Source organism: Gorilla gorilla, chromosome 1, assembly GCF_029281585.2.
Source record: "Gorilla gorilla gorilla isolate KB3781 chromosome 1, NHGRI_mGorGor1-v2.1_pri, whole genome shotgun sequence".
Lineage (NCBI taxonomy): Eukaryota > Metazoa > Chordata > Mammalia > Primates > Hominidae > Gorilla > Gorilla gorilla.
Genome location: NC_073224.2, coordinates 37294369 through 37315078, shown reverse-complemented (window position 1 = coordinate 37315078; position 20710 = coordinate 37294369). Strand labels below are relative to the sequence as shown.

Sequence of the window (20710 nt, the reverse complement as noted above, 5' to 3'; positions counted from 1 at the left end):
GTCCGAACCCCCACCTCCCTCCTGGACAGGGCGGCAGGCTGGGCGGTGGGCTAACCCCCCCACCTCCCTCCCGGACGGGGCGGCTGGCCGGACGGGGCGGCTTGCCGGGCGGGGGGCTGGCCCCCCTACCTCCCTCCCGGACGGGGCGGCTGGCCGGGCGGCGGGCTGGCCCCCCCACCTCCCTCCCGGACGGGGCGGCTGGCCGGGCGGGGGGCTGACCCCCCCACCTCCCTCCCGGACGAGGTGGCTGCCGGGCGGAGATGCTCCTCACTTCCCAGACGGGGTGGCTGCCGGGCGGAGGGGCTCCTCACTTCTCAGGCGGGGCGGCTGCCGGGCGGAGGGGCTCCTCACTTCTCGGGCGGGGCGGTTGCCAGGCAGAGGGTCTCCTCACTTCTCAGACGGGGCGGCCGGGCAGAGACGCTCCTCACATCCTGGACGGGGCGGCAGGGCAGAGGTGCTCCCCACATCTCAGATGATGGGTGGCCGGGCAGAGCCGCTCCTCACTTCCCAGATGTGATGGCGGCCGGGAAGAGGCGCTCCTTGTTTCCTAGATGGGATGGCGGCCGGGCAGAGAGGCTCCTCACTTTCCAGACTGGGCAGGCAGGCAGAGGGGCTCCTCACTTTCCAGACTGGGCAGCCAGGCAGAGGGGCTCCTCACATCCCGGACGATGGGCGGCCAGGCGGAGACGCTCCTCACTTCCCAGACGGGGCGGCAGCCGGGCAGAGGCTGCAATCTCGGCACTTTGGGAGGCCAAGGCAGGCGGCTGGGAGGTGGTTGTAGCGGGCCGAGATCACGCCACTGCACTCCAGCCTGGGCACCATTGAGCACTGAGTTAACCAGACTCTGTCTGCCGTCCCGGCACCTCGGGAGGCCGAGGCTGGCAGATCACTCGCGGTTAGGAGCTGGAGACCAGCCCGGCCAACGCAGCGAAACCCCGTCTCCACCAAAAAAATACGAAAACCAGTCAGGCGGGGCGGCGCGCGCCTGCAATCGCAGGCACTCGGCAGGCTGAGGCAGGAGAATCAGGCAGGGAGGTTGCAGTGAGCTGAGATGGCAGCAGTACCGTCCAGCTTCGGCTGGGCATCAGAGGGAGACCGTGGAAAGAGGGGAGAGGGAGAGGGAGAGGGAGAGGGAGAGGGAGAGGGCGTTTCCAACTTTTAAATCTGAAATCCATTATTAAATGTGAGTAAATACAGAAATTTAAAACTAGTTAACAGCCAGGTGCGGTGGCTCACACCTGTAATCCCAGCACTTTGGGAAGCTGAGGTGGGAGGATCACTTGAGACTAGGAGTTCGAGACCAGCCTGGGCAACAAAACGAGACCCTGTCTATATAAAAATAAATAAGTACATAAAACAAAACAAAAGCTAATTAACAATTAAAAAATATGAGCTTATATAGATATATTTTCCGAGATGGAGTCTTGTTCTGTCGCCCAGGCTGGAACGCAGTGGTGCAATCTTAGCTCACTACAACCTCCACCTCCCGGATTCAAGAGATTCTTCTGCCTTAGCCTCCCGAGTAGTTGGGACTATAGGCGCCCGCCACCATGCCTGGCTGATTTTTGTATTTTTTTAGTAGAGACGAGGTTTCACCATATTGGCCAGGCTGGTCTCGAACTCCTGACCTCGTGATCCGCCTGCTTCGGCCTCCCAAAGTGCTGGGATTACAGGTGTGAGCCACTGCACCCGGCCAGAGCTAATATTTTTATAGTGTATATTTACATTTGTGAAATTAGGTTATCTAGAACATCCTGTGTACCCAGTTATATAGTATTTTAACTGGCTTTTTATGTGTGTGTTATAGGTTGCAAATAAAAATGTGGCTAAAGTACCACCTCCTGTTCCTACAAAACCAAAACAGATTAATTTGCCTTATTTTGGACAAACTAATCAGCCACCTTCAGACATTAAGCCAGATGGAAGTTCTCAGCAGTTGTCAACAGTTGTTCCGTCCATGGGAACTAAACCAAAACCAGCAGGGCAGCAGCCGAGAGTGCTGCTGTCTCCCAGCATACCTTCAGTTGGCCAAGACCAGACCCTTTCTCCAGGTTCTAAGCAAGAAAGTCCACCTGCTGCTGCCGTCCGGCCCTTTACTCCCCAGCCTTCCAAAGACACCTTGCTTCCACCCTTCAGAAAACCCCAGACCGTGGCAGCAAGTTCAATATATTCCATGTATACGCAACAGCAGGCGCCAGGAAAAAACTTCCAGCAGGCTGTGCAGAGCGCGTTGACCAAGACTCATACCAGAGGGCCACACTTTTCAAGTGGTAAGGTTCTTAACGTTCATAGGTGACGTGCTTAAGTTCTATACCAGAACTTAAGCCATCCCTCAGCAGACAGCAAAATAACTAATCCCTATTTTGACTGACGCTAAGGGTTTTTAACTGTGGCTTCTGTTCTTTACTGGGAGTTTAAAAGAGTGCTTGCTAAATGTCTGCTCCTACAGTAGTAGGCACTAAAGATAATAGATGAATAAAGTGTGGTCTCAAGTCTGGAGGGGCTTATCGGTGAGGGAGAACCAAATATAATGGGTCATTACAGTGCAGAAGGAAGGTGTGTGTCTTCACTGTAGGTTGACCAGATGTTCTTGTCACATAGAGGACTGGACCACTGCCCCTGTCTATGTGTATGTGTGTATATATATAGAGAGAGAGACATATATACGTAGACATGTATATATAGATATATATATACACACACACATCACACACACATATATATGTGTGTCTCTGTGTGTGTCTGTGTCTATATGTCTTTATATATAACTGTGGCTGGGCGCAGTGGCTCATGCCTGTAATCCCAGCACTTTGGGAGGCCAAGGTGGGCGGGTCACCTGAGGTTGGGAGTTCGAGACCAGCCTGACCAACATGGAGAAGCCCCATCTCTACCAAAATACAAAGTTAGCTGGGCGTGGTGGTACATGCCTGTAATCCCAGCTACTCAGGAGATTGAGGCAGGAGAATTGCTTGAACCTGGGAGGCGGAGGTTGCAGTGAGCCGAGATGGTGCACTCCAGCCTGGGCAACAAGAGTGAAACTCCATCTGAAAAAAAAAACAACATACATACATACATACATACATACATATATATATATATATTCTCTACTGTATTTTAAGTCATCGAAATGGGGACATAGCCGCTAGTGAAATGTAAAAACAGAAGGTTAGCTTGTATTAAACATACACAGTTTGGAAATTTGTTGGGTTCTTTCTAAATTATTACTTCATAGGACTAGAATAAAACTTACCATGTTTTAATTGAATGAAAATAGCTTTGTAGTCATGAAATAACCATGTAATTGTGACCTAAGATGCCATAATTAAAATTAGCAAAGAATCAGTATATATGCTACCTCTTGCTCTTTTCTTTTCATGGGTCTTTAGTGAAAATGGAATAATTTGGGAATTAGATAATTTTAATATAATCAGAATGTTAACAGGGAATATCTTTGGTAACTGTAAGTGGTTCTTAATAATTTTATAAGCCAAAAAGAAGTTCTCACGTTGATTCACTTTTGAAAAGTGAAAGATGGGATAGTACACGTTTAGTTTTAATCTGGACACATGAGGATTATCTGTTTTCATTGCATCTAAACGTTTTTCACATTTTGTTATTTTAAATTTGGATGCTACAGTGATTTCTTAAAACGGCAACATTTTCTTATTGTTTCATGAGATATGGTGCATGTTACAATCAGTGGGGGTTTTGATTCTGTAATAAGTTTATTATGCAAAGATGGATTCCCTGCTTTGTCATTTATTTTTAAAAATTAATTATATTTGAAGGGGATTATGTAGTAACAACTATGAAATTAAAAGAGGCTTTAGTTATTGTTAGCTGTTTCTGTTTCTTGCCAGTTTTGTTTAATTAATGCTAATCAGGGCTTTTTTTTTTTTTTGCTTTTCCAATTAGTATATGGTAAGCCTGTAATTGCTGCTGCCCAGAATCAACAGCAGCACCCAGAGAACATTTATTCCAATAGCCAGGGCAAGCCTGGCAGTCCAGAACCTGAAACAGAGCCTGTTTCTTCAGTTCAGGAGAACCATGAAAACGAAAGAATTCCTCGGCCACTCAGCCCAACTAAATTACTGCCTTTCTTATCTAATCCTTACCGAAACCAGAGTGATGCTGACCTAGAAGCCCTACGAAAGAAACTGTCTAATGCACCAAGGCCTCTAAAGAAACGTAGTTCTATTACAGAGCCAGAGGGTCCTAATGGGCCAAATATTCAGAAGCTTTTATATCAGAGGACCACCATAGCGGCCATGGAGACCATCTCTGTCCCATCATACCCATCCAAGTCAGCTTCTGTGACTGCCAGCCCAGAAAGCCCAGTAGAAATCCAGAATCCATATTTACATGTGGAGCCCGAGAAGGAGGTGGTCTCTCTGGTTCCTGAATCATTGTCCCCAGAGGATGTGGGGAGTGCCAGTACAGAGAACAGTGACATGCCAGCTCCTTCTCCAGGCCTTGATTATGAGCCTGAGGGAGTCCCAGACAACAGCCCAAATCTCCAGAATAACCCAGAAGAACCAGATCCAGAGGCTCCACATCTGCTTGATGTGTACCTGGAGGAGTACCCTCCATACCCACCCCCACCATACCCATCTGGGGAGCCTGAAGGGCCCGGAGAAGACTCGGTGAGCATGCGCCCGCCTGAAATCACCGGGCAGGTCTCTCTGCCTCCTGTAAGTAATGTACTATCTCATAGCCTTTTCCGGAGTCCTTTACTTTGTTACGATTTTCTTGGTGGTCACATTCATCTTCTCCAGTTTGCATTTTTATTTTACGATTCCCTTGGCACAGAGTGGATCTTATAAATGTTTTCATAATGCAGTTTATTCAATATAAAGAACATTTTTCTGTTTTAGAGAGAACCCATTTATTTGTGAAAGAAACAGAGTTTTTTTCTTATCCCTATAAACACTGCATTTGCTGTTTCTTCTCTAGCTGATGTCACATATTAGGGAAGCAGCACCCGACTGGGACTCAAAAGACCTGGGTTTGAAACTTTTGATTACTAGCTTAGCTGTGTGAAATCAGGCAGATGGTATAACTTCTCTCATTGATGATGTCAATCTTTTTAAAAATTTTCTAGCAGTGAAATTTTTAAAAATGAAATGTTAGGTGAAACCTCAAACTTACAACAGTGGTAAAATTGGAAGGGTTCTGGATGAAGTGAGGGCAGGGAGGGGTAACTGGGCTGAGGGGCCCCTCTTCAGCCTCTTCCTCCACTTCAACGAAGTCTGAAAATCTCTGGCTAATATGGTGATCCCTAAGATTTCTTTGTACTTTAACATAAGAAAGTTATTCTAAAATTTTGTATGTTTTGGCTTGAGTGCACCTTCTACACTCCTTCCAAATAGTAAGCTTTTGTTTGAAATTTAAGCTTCCATCCTCTCACTTTGACATAGGTGAGAGAAAATAAAAATCCCAGAATGTCTGAATGAAGTCTGCTTTTTCATAGTTTAATTTGAAGCCACTTTGCTTCAGTAAGCACGGAAGGAAGTAGGATGCTGAACTATGAATTTAAAACCTGGTGAAAAGCAAAATAGCATTAAAAGAATTTTTTTAAATGTACTTTGCATGTTTGATTCCTTATTATCTTTTAGATATGATAGTATTCAAAGATAATAATTGTCCAGAGTTATTTTTAACAATTGGTTACAGTAAATGTTTGCTTAAAAGTTTTATGTACTAAACATTTGAAGCTAGAAAAAAAAGTTTTAAAATAGAGGTTAACAGTTTTTAAACAACCCTGTGCCTCCTAAGTTCTGAGGCTTGATTCTCTTTGAGTTTTAAACATAAGAAAAGAAGGACGTTTTATGCCACATTGGCCAAAACCAATCCACGTTACAGCCACTTGTTATTTTCTGGCCTGTTTGTTGCCGTGTCAAAATAATCCACATTTTCAAGGAGAAAAAAGGAAAACTAGAATTGGTAAAAGTATTATACTTTCTTTTTAAGATTCTGCTGTTCTCTTCCTAGGAAGGTGTCTTACCTTTTCCTTCTCAATTTAAGTAAAATAGAAGCAACTATCTCGTACATTCTTTAACAGTGGGATCGGCAAGTGTCATTACACTGTACTGCTTATGACTTGTATTAACCACAGTCAGATAACATTCAAAGAGCAACATTTTAGTCATTGCACATTGTGAAATGTATTGTCACTTAATGTTTTTTAAAACTTGGCAATTTTCCACATCTGAGATAAAATGAAAGAATTATGTGGAGTACATATATCACACCTCACGACAGTAAACGTCTCTACTTTGTTGGGTGTGTTTAAGAAACCTGTTTTACAGGATACTGGATGTAGTCTTTAAAATTTTGCCTTTTTTTTTTTTTTTAAGCCCGATTCATTAAAAGTTTAAGCTGGTAGGATTTATCCTTGTTATACCTAAGACAGACTAATAATCTGTATTATTTACCTTAATTATATGCTTTCCCCCGAGGAGGCATTCTGGTGTGAAATGGTTAAGATGGCAGACTTTAAAGAAGCCAGCTTACCTGGATTTGCGTCCCAGCTCTGCCATTTGCCGGCTGTGTGCCTTGGTTTCCTTATCTGTAAACTAGGGATCATAGGGTTTTTGTGATGGTTAATGAATAATCATTCAATATAGGTTAGCTGTTGTAGTTGTGGGCTGTGCTGTTGCTCACTTTAAGAGAGTGGAATTTGCTGTACTGTATTAGATAGGCAATCTAAAGACCAGTCTTGGCTAATTCTGATACTTGACAGAACGCTAGCCTATTTGCCACTTCTGATTATACTCTTAGTTTAATTCATACTATAACATATAACCCAAACGTAATTATGTTAGATTTTATAAAGTTATGTTCCTCCAACTTTGCTCCATGGTATTTGTTCACTTTGTGAAAGTTCATTACGCTGCATATCAGATTCGTATACTTTTCTGAATAATGTTATACTTCAATAAAATGTGCCAAATCTATATTGTTAAAGTTCCTCTCGCTAATTTAGCTGAGAAGTCATTCCTTCCCATTTGCTGCTGTTGTTCTCTTGCATAGACCAGGATCCTAAATTTTCCACCCATTTTCTTTGCAGGGTAAAAGGACAAACTTGCGTAAAACTGGCTCAGAGCGTATTGCTCATGGAATGAGGGTGAAATTCAACCCCCTTGCTTTACTGCTAGATTCGTCTTTGGAGGGAGAATTTGACCTTGTACAGAGAATTATTTATGAGGTATGATTATAATTAGTAAATTTTTTTTTTGAGTCAGAGTCTCGCTCTGTCACCCAGGCTAGAGTATAATTAGTAAATTTTTAAAATATGACCTTGTATTTTGTTTTAAATTCTAATTAGAAAGCTACTATAGAGAAATTGTATTTTAAAATTGTTTTCCTTTTAGGCATTGTGGGGTTGTGTTCAGGAACTCTTGGGCACGCTTTAGAATAGGCTATGCTGTTTTAAAGGTATGACTATGGAATTGTCATCATTTGGAAGTTCGGTTTTCACTTGGAGTCCTCTAGAGTACTTTTCTTTCTTAAGAGAGATCATTACTCCCCTTTAGAAACTGTTCATGTGTGGATTTGTACTATACTGTATTAGGTTAGAGATGAGGTCTCTACTTTTAGAAGCCTACTATTTAAAATATTTTTAGTTGACCTCTTTTTTTTTTTTTTTTTGCTTTCCATAGCAAATGCAACTTCTACTTAGAAACTAATTTGTGGTGAGAAGTTGGGAGGATAAATAAACAAAAATGACTACAAGGATATAGTTTCTGGTACTTCCTTTTTTTAAAAAAAACCTTTTTATAGTGACTGCCTACTTAATGTGGTTATTCTGTCTGTCTTATTTCTAGAATTGTTCTTGGTATAGTTTTCTTGGCTCCTATAGGTTTTAATTATGATTTTTAAAAGTGTCACAAGAGTCCATTTCTGTCCTCTTGACCCTAAAGGAGCCAGTTAGTAGTGACAGTTCAGGTGACAAGAAACTAGAGTGATGCTCACCCTTCTTCTTGATATAGGTTGATGACCCAAGCCTGCCCAATGATGAAGGCATCACGGCTCTTCACAATGCTGTGTGTGCAGGCCACACAGAAATCGTTAAGTTCCTGGTACAGTTTGGTGTAAATGTAAATGCTGCTGATAGTGATGGATGGTAAGATTTTCTTTTAAACTCCAGTCAAACTTCAGTTGTGGGAATCGGTTTATAAGCAGTTGTCATAGTGCTGTTGGAAGACAAAGAAATATGTCAGTTATGTCCTTGAGCTGCTTGTAATCTAGCTGGAGAAATGTGGTATCTATTTTTGAGGAATTAACATGTGTTCATGTAACAGTCATCTCATTCCCATCCTGGAAGTAGGTGGAGTTTTAAAAAGTTTAGTAGTTAATGATAAAAATAAGTGTAACAAAGTAGTACACAGTTAATTAGCATCCTTAAGCAAAGCTTAAGAGAGAAGTGCTGATTTAGGCAAGGTATCCCTAAGCCCCTGAAATGGTTCAGTCTTCAGTATATTAATGTCCATTCTATATCTCCAAGAGGGGATTATAACTTGCAACATATCCCAAATATATTTGACCGTGGAATCCATTTTTCGTGGAACCAGGGTGTACGTAAAACACAAGCAGTACTGCAAGTGATGAGTATTGTTTGCAGGATAGGGGAAATGTTAGTCAACATTAAATAATAATAATAAAGGTCCTAATAAGGTCCTATCATCCCCAAAACTAACAGAATAGACAGCAAATTTTGTATGTTATTTTTAAAAAAGAAAGTTTTAAGTTATATTGTGTTACTTTTGTGGAAGAATACAAACAATTGACTTTTTTCTTTATAGGATTTTAAAAAGTTGCAATCACACTATATTTACTCCAGTATTTTAGTTTCACAACTTGTTTTTCTCATAATATGGAAAATAGTTACCATATAAAATTCTCATGTATGCATATATAAATTTCATACACACATACATACATTTCAGTTAGCCTCGTATTACTCTACCGCGTGACTGTGTACTCATTTATTGTGACGGTCTCCCTTTTATTAGACATTGAGATTGTTTTCCAACTTTTGTTTTAATGCTTGGAGAAGCACTTTGGTTACAATTTTTAAACACTTATATTTTAATGTGTGTCTACTGTGGGAAACATGCAAAATAGAAATAAGGGGAAAACAAGCCATCTGTATCCCCACAGTGTACAGGTAAACACCATTCATATTTTAATATATTTTCTTCAGGCTCTTTTTAAAAAAAATTTATTTTTTATTTTTATTTTTGTAGAGACAGGGTCTCACTGTGTTGCCCAGGTTGGTCTCGAACTCCTGGACTCAAGTGATCCTCCTGCCCGAGCCTTTCAAAGTGGTGGGTTTATAGGTATGAGCCACCGTACTTGGCCCAAGCTCTTTTTCATATGCTTTTCACAAATGTAGTTAAGCTCCTAATACATATGTAATGTTTTAAGCCTATATTTTTAGTTTAACATTATAGCATAAACAAAACAAATTCTTACTGTGTCATAATGCCCTTGTTTTCCTAATGTTGGGAGTTTATGTTGTATATATTTTTTCATTATTAAAAAGCATGCAATGAAAAAATCTATAGTAATATTTGCCAAACTATTAACAATAGTGTTCTGGCCAGGCATGGTGGCTAATACCTGTAATCCTAGCACTTTGGGATGTTGAAGCAGAAGATTACTTGAGCCCAGGAGTTTGAGATCAGCCTGGGCAACAGAGAGAGACCCTGTCTCTACAAAAAAATTTTAAAAATTAGCTAGGTGCGCTGGTGTGTGCCTGTAGTCCCAGCTACCAGGGAGGCTGAGGTGGGAAGATCACTGGAGCCTGGAGGTCAAGACTGCAGTGAGCCGAGATTGCATCGCTGTACTCCGGTCTGGGTGACAGAGCAAGATCCTCAAAAAAAAAAAAAAAAAGTGATCTGGAATGGGGAATTAAAAAAAATTTTTTTTCTTTTTTTGTTTTTTTTGAGTCAGGGTCTTATTCTGTCACCCAGGCCGGAGTGCAGTGGCACAATCTTGGCTCACTGTAACTTCTGCCCTCTGGGCTGAAGCAGCCTCCCGTCTCAGCCTCCCAAGTAGCTAGGACCACAGATGTGTGCCACCACACCTGGCTATTTTTTTGTATTTTTAGTAGAGATGGGGTTTTGCTGTGTTGCCCAGGCTGGTCTTGAACCCTTGAACTCAAGTGATCTGCCCTCCTTGGCCTCTCAGAGTGCCAGGATTACAGGTGTGTGTCACTGTGCCTGGCCAAAAAAAAAAATAAAATTTTTTTGAGACAGAGTCTTGCTGTGTCACCCTGGAGTGCACTGGTGTGATCTTGGCTCACTGCAACCTCCACCTCCTGTTCAGGTGATTCTCATGCCTCAGCCTCCCCAGTAGCTGGGATTACACACCCGGCTAATTTTTGTATTTTTAGTCGAGTTGGGGTTTTACCATGTTGGCCAGGCTGGTCTCAAACTCCTGACCTCAGGTGATCTGCCCGCCTCGGCCTCCCAAAGTGCTGGGAGCCACTGCGCCTGGTCTAAATTTTTTTTTTCAAGTCTGTATACCCAAGGAGAATAAAGAGGAGAGGAAAGAGTAAAGAAACTAAATCTTATGTACTTTAGAGCCTGATTAACATTTTCACACTCAGCTTCTGAGTTTGGACAGTGGTACTGGCTCTTGTACCTTTACCATTAGTCTAGGGTCATTTATAATCTATTATAAAACATTTGAGATGCTGGAGGGAGTTCTCTTTAATGGTATTAATAAATTCCTGCTGACCAGTTACCTATAGTTGAAATATGTGTTATTTTACAGTCACTTTTCTGGTCTCAATTGATTTGACAAATTTTTTCAATTAAAATTTGTTTTAACTTGGGATTTAAAAAATATAAAAGTAGAACTATATATGCAACTTAATTCCTTCAAAATTGATGACGATAAATAGATATTTAAAGGCCAGTGTTTTGAGTGAAGGTGTATAACTTAAATAACTTAAGGACTGTTAGTTAGGCCTTCTACTCTGAAAGAATTAGGCTGGGTGCTCCAGGACATAGAACTAAATCCATGTTAATATTGTTTTTCTTAAATGTTTATACACATTTCATTTCTGTTTATTCACGTCCTTGATTCTTCTCACCCTTTGCCAAGCTCCCAGCCCCAGTGTGGTCCATGACTCTCTGAAATTTTCATCTGTGGCTGTAATTCTTTGATGGGTTCAATCATCTGTGTTGAACTGGTTTTTAAAAAACTGTTTAAGAGGTTTTCAGAAGAAAACTTGGTAGATGAGAGACTCAAGAACTTTCTTTCCAGGTATCTTATCAGCAGGTGTCATTCAGTTTAGGAAAACAGTTTTAGCCCTTGTATCTTGCTTCACAGGACTCCATTACATTGTGCTGCCTCATGTAACAACGTCCAAGTGTGTAAGTTTTTGGTGGAGTCAGGAGCCGCTGTGTTTGCCATGACCTACAGTGACATGCAGACTGCTGCAGATAAGTGCGAGGAAATGGAGGAAGGCTACACTCAGTGCTCCCAATTTCTTTATGGTATGTGACAAGTAGAACTAAATGTATTGATTACTGCATTCATTTATTCTGTATCTCCAGGGTATAATTCAATAAGTATTTTTGTTTGGAAAAAATCTTGTGTTATCCATAGTCTTGGGCCTTGAGAATACAACAGCCTTGGTCACAGATAATACAGCTTCTGTTTGTATGCTTAGAAACAGCTATTGTCAGGGACTTCTTCAATTACAAAAGACAGTGTTGCAGCATCTGACCTAGTGGTGTTAATGACTTTGACCATCAAAAGACCCTCTATTAAGGCTTTAGTACTTATAGATTGATGGTGTATCCTTGCAAATAAGTAAACAGACCCCCCTCTCCTAACAACATGATCAAGAGAAGTGAAGGATCAGTTTAAGAACCCAAATGGTCCAAGGTTTCCTAAAAATCAAACTTGTCATAAAGTGAAATAAAGGCAACATATATTTTGGAGCTGTCTTTTTTTTTTCTCTTTTGTTTTCTTGATTTTGAGTGTATGATTCTGATTGCTAACATCAGATCTGTACCTAGAGGAAAATGGACTTGAAGTTTTAGATAGATATATGTTGATTGGCATTTGTATTTACAAGGAAAATTTTTTTTGTTTACAAGGCTTAGAAGTTGAGGTAAATTTTCCTCTTTAGTTGGGCTTGAGAGGAATTAAAGAAGGAGGGAAGACAGAGACAAATGAGGAGGTCCCAGAACTCCATACTGCTCAAGTTTTCAGTAACTCCTTTCCAAGTTGATTGGAAGACCCCTAAGGGTAAAACAGACGCCTCTGCCCTCTCTGCTGAACTTTTCCCTGTCTCTAGGCCTTTTTTCAGGCCCTAGATATGAAGAGAGAGGGGTCAGAGAACCACAAACCTGGAGTTCCTTTCTTCATCTCTCTCAGCTGGTAGTTTTTATTGTTGATATTTATGATTATTTTATTTTATTTTTTTAGAGGCGAGGTCTCACTCTGTCACCCAGGCTGGAGTGCAGTGGCATGGTCATTGCCCACTGTAGCCCCAAACTCCCAGGCTCAGGTGACCCTTCTGCCTCAGTCTTTCAAATAGCTGGGACCACAGGCACCTGCCACCACACCTGACTAATTTTTAATTATTATTTATTTATTTATTTTTGAGGTAGGGTCTTGCTCTGTCACTCAGGTTGGAGTGCAGTGGCACAATCACAGCTCACTGCAGCCTTGACTGCCAGGGCTCAGGTGATCCTTCCACCTCAGCCTCCAGAGTAACTGGGACTACAGGCATGTACCACCACACCCAGCTAGTTTTTGTATTTTTAGTGGAGATGGGATTTTGCCATGTTGTCCAGGCTGGTCTCAAACTCCTGAGCTTAGGCAATCTACCTGTCTTGGCCTCCCAAAGTGCTGGCATTACAGGTGTGAGCCACCATGCCTGACCTTTTAAATTTCGTTTGGAGTTGGGGCCTCAGTCTGTTGCCCAGGCTAGTCTCAAACTCCTGGCCTCAGAGAATCCTCTTGTCTCAGCCTCCCAGAGCTGAGATTACAGGTGTGAGCCACCATGCCCAGCCTTTGTTTATGTTTTGAACTCTGGACCATAGAATATTTTGATATAGTAACATATTTAAAAATTTATATATATAAATATAAATTTTATATATTTATGTATGTATTTTGTTTTTGAGACAATCTTGCTCTGTTGCTTAGGTTGGAATGCAGTGGTGTGATCATAGCTCACTACAACCCTGAACTCCTAGGCTCAAGCAGTCCTCCCACCTTGGCCTTCCAAAGTGCTGAAGTTATGGGCGTTAATATAATGTGTTAGCCGGTATAATGTGTTGGCCGGGTGTGGTGGCTCATGCCTGTAATCCCAACACTTTGGGAGGCCGAGGCAGGTGGATCTCTTGAGGTCAGAAGTTCGAGACCAGCCTGGCCAACATGGTGAAACTCCATCTGTACTAAAAATACAAAAATTAGCCAGCTGTGGTGGCGGGCACCTGTAATCCCAGCTACTTGGGAGGCCGAGGCAGGAGAACTGTTTGAACCCGGAGGCGGAGGTTGCAGTGAGCTGAGACCATGCCATTGCACTCCAGCCTGGGCAACAAGAGTGAAACTTTGTCTCACAAAAAAAGCCGGGCGCGGTGGCTCACGCCTATAATCCCAGCACTTTGGGAGGCCGAGGTGGGCAGATCACGAGGTCAGGAGATCGAGACCATTCTGGCTAACACGGTGAAACTCCATCTCTACTAAAAATACAAAAAATTAGACAGGCGTGGTGGTGGGCGCCTGTAGTCCCAGCTATTCAGGAGGCCGAGGCAGGAGAATGGTGTGAACCCCGGAGGAGGAACTTGCAGTGAGCTGAGATCATGCCACTGCACTCCAGCCTGGGCAACAGAGCGAGACTCCGTCTCGGGGGAAAAAGATACACACACACGCATGCACACACACACACACACACACACACATATATACAATGTGTTAACATGTGTTTTGCTGTATTAAATTTATTGACCATCTGACCTATATTTAGATATGGAATATGATTTTTTTAAACATTAGGGATATTTGGTCAGATTCTTAAAATTTATGAAGTATATCATAGATACCAGGATGTGCTGTTTAAGTAATAATGATAGTAGATTACACACAGTGAGTAATTGTGTACCCACCTTAGGAAACAGAACATAACCACTGTCTCTGACATTGTTTGGATGCCCCTTCCTGATGTGGCCCCTTCTCACGTCTGTAGTGACCACTGCTTTTACGTTTAGCATTCCTTGTTGTGTAAAATAATTACATCATTTGTATATGAGTCCTATAATTAATATTTTTAGTTTTGCTTCTTTTTGCCCTTTATATAAAATCATACTGGTGATTCTGTGGCCTGCTTTTCTCATTCAACATGGTTTTTGAGATTCACTTGTGTTGCCTGTAGCTATAGTTTATTTTCACTGTACAATTTATCTTTTTATTCTACTTTCGAAGGACATGTGTGCTGTTTCCCTCCTTCCCTCCTTCCCTCCCTCCTTCCTTTCCTTCCACTGTAAACATCCCTGTGAACATTTTGGTACTTGTCTTCTGGTGTTTATCTACAAGTGGACTTGCCAGGTCACAGTGATACACATCTAGCAGAGGGTTCCTTTTACTCCACGTTCTCTTTGACTCTTGGTGGATTTGGAATGATACCTCGTAGCTTTAGTTTGCATTTCCCAAGTTACCGGTAAAATTGAGCATGTTTTTAGTCCCCTCAAAAAATTTTTTAAAAAGTAATTTACAACTCTTAATCTGATAAATAGCAAAGTAATGAGAATTTTTCTCCATTCCTAATGATTTATTGGAGGCTGGGTGCAGTGGCTCATGCCTGTAATCCCAGCACTTTGGAGGCTGAAGTGGGAGGATCTCCTGAGCCCAGGAATTCTAGACCAGCCTGGGCAAGACCCTGGTCCCTAATTTATTGCAAATTGGGACTTGAGCTGTTATTTTGAGTATACTAAAATATCCAGAATCTCCTACGTCTTTCTTCATTCCCATCTCAGACACTGTGGCCATTTTAAAAACTTTGTGAAATTACAGTTATATGAAGTTTGATCACCATGTGAGTCTGTCATGCTTTGCATGTCATCTTTAAACAAGAAAAGTTGGAAATTGTCTCTTTAGATTGGCAGAGCCTTCTTCTAGAAAAGAAGAATTTCTTGTTTCAGTTTTTCCCAGAGTGAGAGAAATATACTGTGTGCTATATCACTAGTTGATACAGGAATAATTTCATAATCAATAGTGTAGTGCTCACATAAGTTGAAAAAGCTAACTGTTCAAAAGCTAGCAAGTATTTTCCTGGTTTTTAAAAAATTATAAAAGTGAAAATAATAATTCTGAATTGCTGAGAACTTTATTACCTTATTTTCCTTCTCCTCTGCTTTTTTCCTATTGCCTGCCAGTTGATGATTGTTATTTCTTACTAGCATTGCCCTTTAGGATAGGAAGGTATAAGTGAAGAAGGGCAAAACTTAAATGTGTAGTTAATTTGCAAATCTGTTACTAACTCTGGTGAAAGGTGGACTTCTGAGGATTTTTCCCTTCCTAGTTTGAGGATTTCGACATCTTTTAAGATTCGGATTCTTACTATATTAGAGTTGATTATATGAAGACTTTGATCATGTCTAAAATGCCATATTTTTGCATTCTAACATATTCTATATATATTTTTTCCTCTGTCTTTCCCCATTCGGAAATTCATAGAGACCATTGTGCCTCCATCTTTTTTTCTCTGTCTGCTCTGAATTTTGGGTAAAGAATGAAGTAATGTTTCTAGAGTTCCTTAGTCATTACATTTGGGGGTAGGCTGAAATTGGACAGGCATATCGTTCACTTTTTTAATATCCTAGACTTGAACAGTTCTTTTTTTAGTTCCTAAGCTTGCAAAAGTTTTGTACTCTGAGTAGCTCCTTTAAGAGATGCTTATAAAGTGCTAGGTTTTAGAGGTGTTTTAGAGATGATAGCATATAGTAATGTGTCCTTTGTATGTTCCCTATACACTGTTGCCTTCCGCTGCACCCCACCCCCCACCTCAGGACATTTTATTGTATATTTAATGTAGTACTAACATTCCAGCCTGTACCTGTTTCTTCCCATTTTGTTTCATATAGCTAAAAGTTGTAGAGTGGTATACTCCAAGTTGTATATTCTGTGCTTTATCTTACTGTCATGATTTTAGGAGTTCAGGAGAAGATGGGCATAATGAATAAAGGAGTCATTTATGCACTTTGGGATTATGAACCTCAGAATGATGATGAGCTGCCCATGAAAGAAGGAGACTGCATGACAATCATCCACAGGGAAGACGAAGATGAAATCGAATGGTGGTGGGCGCGCCTTAATGATAAGGAGGGATATGTTCCACGTAACTTGCTGGGAGTAAGTTATTCTGACGCTTACGGTGTTTTCATATGTGCCAGAGAGGGGCTTTGTAAAAACTGCTGTATGTTACGTGTACAGTGCACCAAACTGCCCTTTGTTAATAAGACATGGAATTTAAACATTTTGATAGTCTTAGACTTAAAGCCTCATTTTCAGTGATTCTTATTATGACCAATAACATATGTTTGCCAGCCCTGGAGGTCAGGGGTCCTCCCTACATTTATAAACAGACTAAAGATAACTGGATAATATGATTGGTATTGAGTCTGTGACATCTGAAATCAATTTTTAATCTGTCTAAATCAGGATTTGCAAATCTGGTAGAGAGCTTCAGCAGGGCATTAAGGACAAGATTCTTTGTTTTTCTGTACTATTTGATTTATATTTCATAAAAAGCAAGAAAATAATATCATGCCAGCACATATGTACCATTTCTATAGTGTAGTACAATGGGACTGCTGTCATCATGTAAAGATTCTCCTGGAGTATTTTCAGGGGAAGGCTGGCGTATGGTCAGACAGAGGAGAGAAAGCAAGAATAACAGATTCCAGGGCTTTGCAGTAAGCTCTTTATAGATTCAGCTGTTCTCTTATAGCAGTTGTGTGTGTGCAAGGGGCATGGAGGGTGTATGAAAGAGTGAGAGAAATGATCAGGGTAATCGAGAGATTGAGATAAAAGTTTAAAGTGCTTGCAGAATCTGCTGTTGGTGAGGAAGTAAGGAAAGGGTTGAGGAAAGGGAGAGCCAGTTGTGATACACAGAAGATGGTGTGTAGGTTGTGAGCACTGGCCTCCACGTTGCTTCAGCTCCATCTGCAGCACCTGTTATCTGGATATCCAGGCTGCAGAAGGAACGTGGGGAGGGCTGGAGAATCCTGCCTCCCAAGATTAGTGTGGGGATAACTCAGAGGTCTAATAGAGAGCAAATGGTAGATGTATTCTTGGTCTTTTCATCAAGTGTCAGATGGACATGGCCTCCACCCACATGGAGCTTCTACTCTGGCATCTAGGTGATGAACAGGATTCTGTCTGTGAGTGATCCACTGCCTAGGCATTACTTTCAATGGGATTCCTTGAAATGACTTCAGTGTTGGGACCTGACTGCCTGGATTCTGACCAACATCTCTCCCTGACTCTCCCTTCCACACTGTTGTTTGTCTAACGTGTAGTGTAAATGACTTATACACCTTGACTGCTGCTGTCCTGACAGCAAAATTTATTATGAAATAACCATTTCATAATAAGTTTTGAATAGATGATTAGACAGTATTCATTTGGGTGATCATAATGTAACTTTAAAGAATAATGAAAGTGAAAGACAAATAAAATTAGACTATGCAGCCCTTAAAAAAAACTTTCAGCGGCCCGGCATAGTGGCTCACGCCTGTAATCCCAGCACTTTGGGAGGCCGAGGCAGGAGGATCACTTGAGGTCAGGAGTTTGAGACCAGCCTGGCCAACATGGTGAAACCCTGTCTCTACTAAAAATACTGTAATCCCAGCTACTCGGGAGGTTGAGGCAGGAGAGTCGGTTGAGCCTGGGAGGCAGAGGTTGTGGTGAGCCGAGATCGTGCCACTGCACTCCAGCCTGGGTGACCCTGTCTTAAAAAAAAGCTTTCAGATGACCAGAGGAAAGTAGAAATATAAAGGTTGTTCTCTTTCAAGCACCCTCAGTTGCTTCTCCAGAGTCTCTAGCACTAGAGAAGTACAGTCTCTTGCCTACAGCCACTTTCCTTCTCTGATAAACATAAACATCAATGGTAAATAAGCCCTTTTGTATAGTTTCTTATCTGGGAAAGACTTTACCTCCTTAGAACTAGTTGCTTACTTGAGTCTTGTATTTTCTTTTTTTAAATTGGCAAAAATTGTATATACTTATGGTGTGTAACATGATTTGAAATATGTATGTATACTTGTAGAATGGCTAAATTGAGCTAAATAATACATGCATCATCTCACATGGTCATCATTTTTTTGGTGAGAACATCTATTAGTGATTTTCAAGTATATAATACATTATTAATTATAGTCACCAAGTTGTACAGTAGATCTTTTGAATTATTTAAATTTTCTAACACAGAGGTCCTGTGGTTAATGACACGGGGAACATTGCATGTTTCCGAGTGTGGGAGCAGTGGGTCAGAGAGTGAGTTTTCTCTCGTGTGTGTGGTGCTTAGAAGATTCTGAAATTAACAGACGGGACTGAATATTTTCATTTTAGTCCTAAATTTAGATTTTCTTAGTACTTTGAAAATCTTTTCTTGTTAGAAGTATCCTCTACACCACTTTTTTGGTTTGTTTTCCTGATCTTTTTTTTTAAAGGAAAGTGCATATATGTAGTTAGGGCTCAGATAGCAGTCTAGAAAATTGTATTAGCTAAATGTCTTTTTTTCAGATAGAAAAGTAATATTTTCTGTAACATGGATCCACCAGTTTTTCAGTTTTAACTGGAAGTCTGACTCTTTTTTAAATTATTTATTATTTTTAAATTTTTTAATTGGGATGTAATTAAAGCCTATGCTTCTCCTTTCTTTGAGTAATCCTTTTTCTTCCTCTTCTTTTGTCAAGAGGGGCTGCTTTTGTTTGGTGTGTCAGTTGAATTTACCAGTTTGACTTGGTCCTGGCTCAGGCCTAGAGGCCTTGCAACCTTCACTAGGACTCACCTTTACAGCTCTTGTGGAAACACAAAACCACAGAATTGTAAAGCAAAAAACTCCACCTAATCTTCCTTAAATTTATAGACTTTTAATCTGTGGCATTTCATTTCTGACAGTCTGAAGTCCCATGACACAATGTCATGTCCATTGTGAATAAAGGTAAAAGAATTCAGTCTCTTTCTTCCTTCCTAATAGAAGCTCCAAATGCTGGAGCATAGAGCATACAGCAGTTTGCCTTCCTTGTTAGAGCCGATTTACAGCTCAACAAGCTGTGCAGATTGAGTTAATACCTAGAACTGTCACGGGTTTTTATATTGCTGCTTTGTAGAGTTGTCACAGTTGATGGGCCCTTGTGATCTTTGAACGTCCTGCTGAGTCTAGCTGATGAGCACGTTGCTAAACATAAAGCTCTAGGTGCCACACACACCACAAAGAGTGCTTTTCTCACTTTGATTTCCTTCCCATGACATCTGTCCCCTAACCTCATTATTTCTTGAAATTTTGTTATATTCCCACACATCTATTATAGTATGTAAAATTTTTTAAACTCTCTTGCAGCTGTACCCAAGAATTAAACCAAGACAAAGGAGCTTGGCCTGAAACTTCCACACAGAATTTTAGTCAATGAAGAATTAATCTCTGTTAAGAAGTAATACGATTATTTTTGGCAAAAATTTCACAAGACTTATTTTAATGACAATGTAGCTTGAAAGCGATGAAGAATGTCTCTAGAAGAAAATGAAGGATTGAAGAATTCACCATTAGAGGACATTTAGCATGATGAAATAAAGCATCTACGTCAGCAGGTCATACCGTGTTGGGGCAAAGGTGTCCCGTGTGTAGCACTCAGATAAGTATACAGCGACAATCCTGTTTTCTACAAGAATCCTGTCTAGTAAATAGGATCATTTATTGGGCAGTTGGGAAATCAGCTCTCTGTCCTGTTGAGTGTTTTCAGCAGCTGCTCCTAAACCAGTCCTCCTGCCAGAAAGGACCAGTGCCGTCACATCGCTGTCTCTGATTGTCCCCGGCACCAGCAGGCCCTTGGGGGGCTCACCTGAAGGCTCGAAGGCACTGCACACTTGTATATTGTCAGTGAAGAACTGTTAGTTGGTTGTCAGTGAACAATAACTTTATTATATGAGTTCTTGTAGCATCTTAAGAATTATACATATGTTTGAAATATTGAAACTAAGCTACAGTACCAGTAATTAGATGTAGAATCTTGTTTGTAGGCTGAATTTTAATCTGTATTTATTGTCTTTTGTATCTCAGAAATTAGAAACTTGCTACAGACTTACCTGTAATATTTGTCAAGATCATAGCTGACTTTAAAAACAGTTGTAATAAACTTTTTGATGCTAAGCTGTTTACTGGTTTTTGTTTTTGATGTCATAAATAGACCTTGTTTAATAGTCACAAGCCGTTGGGATATCATACCCAGCTGAGAAAGAACAAACTGCTTAACATAAGTATATGTATCGTAATAAGAGTTTTTTTTTTTACCAGCCAAGTGATTCAATGTAAGTGGTTTTTAAAATAAAATACTGTAGAGATCATGGTGATAGAAGCCTACTTTACATTTTACCTAGAGCCTGTAATAGACTGTTTTAGTATCCTCATTGATTTATGGGGTGAAAACTTATATAGGCAAAATCTCCACATCATTTTATT

General features: G+C 40.8%; 1 protein-coding gene across 2 annotated transcripts in view; it reads left to right on the top strand.

The window, feature by feature from the left end:
* TP53BP2 (tumor protein p53 binding protein 2) overlaps positions 1-20401 on the top strand; it is a 69044-nt gene extending 48643 nt beyond the window's left edge. For both annotated transcript variants that reach the window (XM_031016189.3, XM_031016185.3), the window contains 7 exons: positions 1808-2270; positions 3916-4691; positions 7070-7207; positions 7992-8125; positions 11344-11510; positions 16181-16380; positions 19595-20401. In XM_031016189.3, the coding sequence (XP_030872049.2) occupies positions 1808-2270; positions 3916-4691; positions 7070-7207; positions 7992-8125; positions 11344-11510; positions 16181-16380; positions 19595-19636 (1920 nt within the window). In that variant the 3' untranslated portion in view covers positions 19637-20401. The remainder of the gene's footprint in view (positions 1-1807; positions 2271-3915; positions 4692-7069; positions 7208-7991; positions 8126-11343; positions 11511-16180; positions 16381-19594) is intronic.
* The last annotated feature ends 309 nt before the right edge of the window (positions 20402-20710 follow it).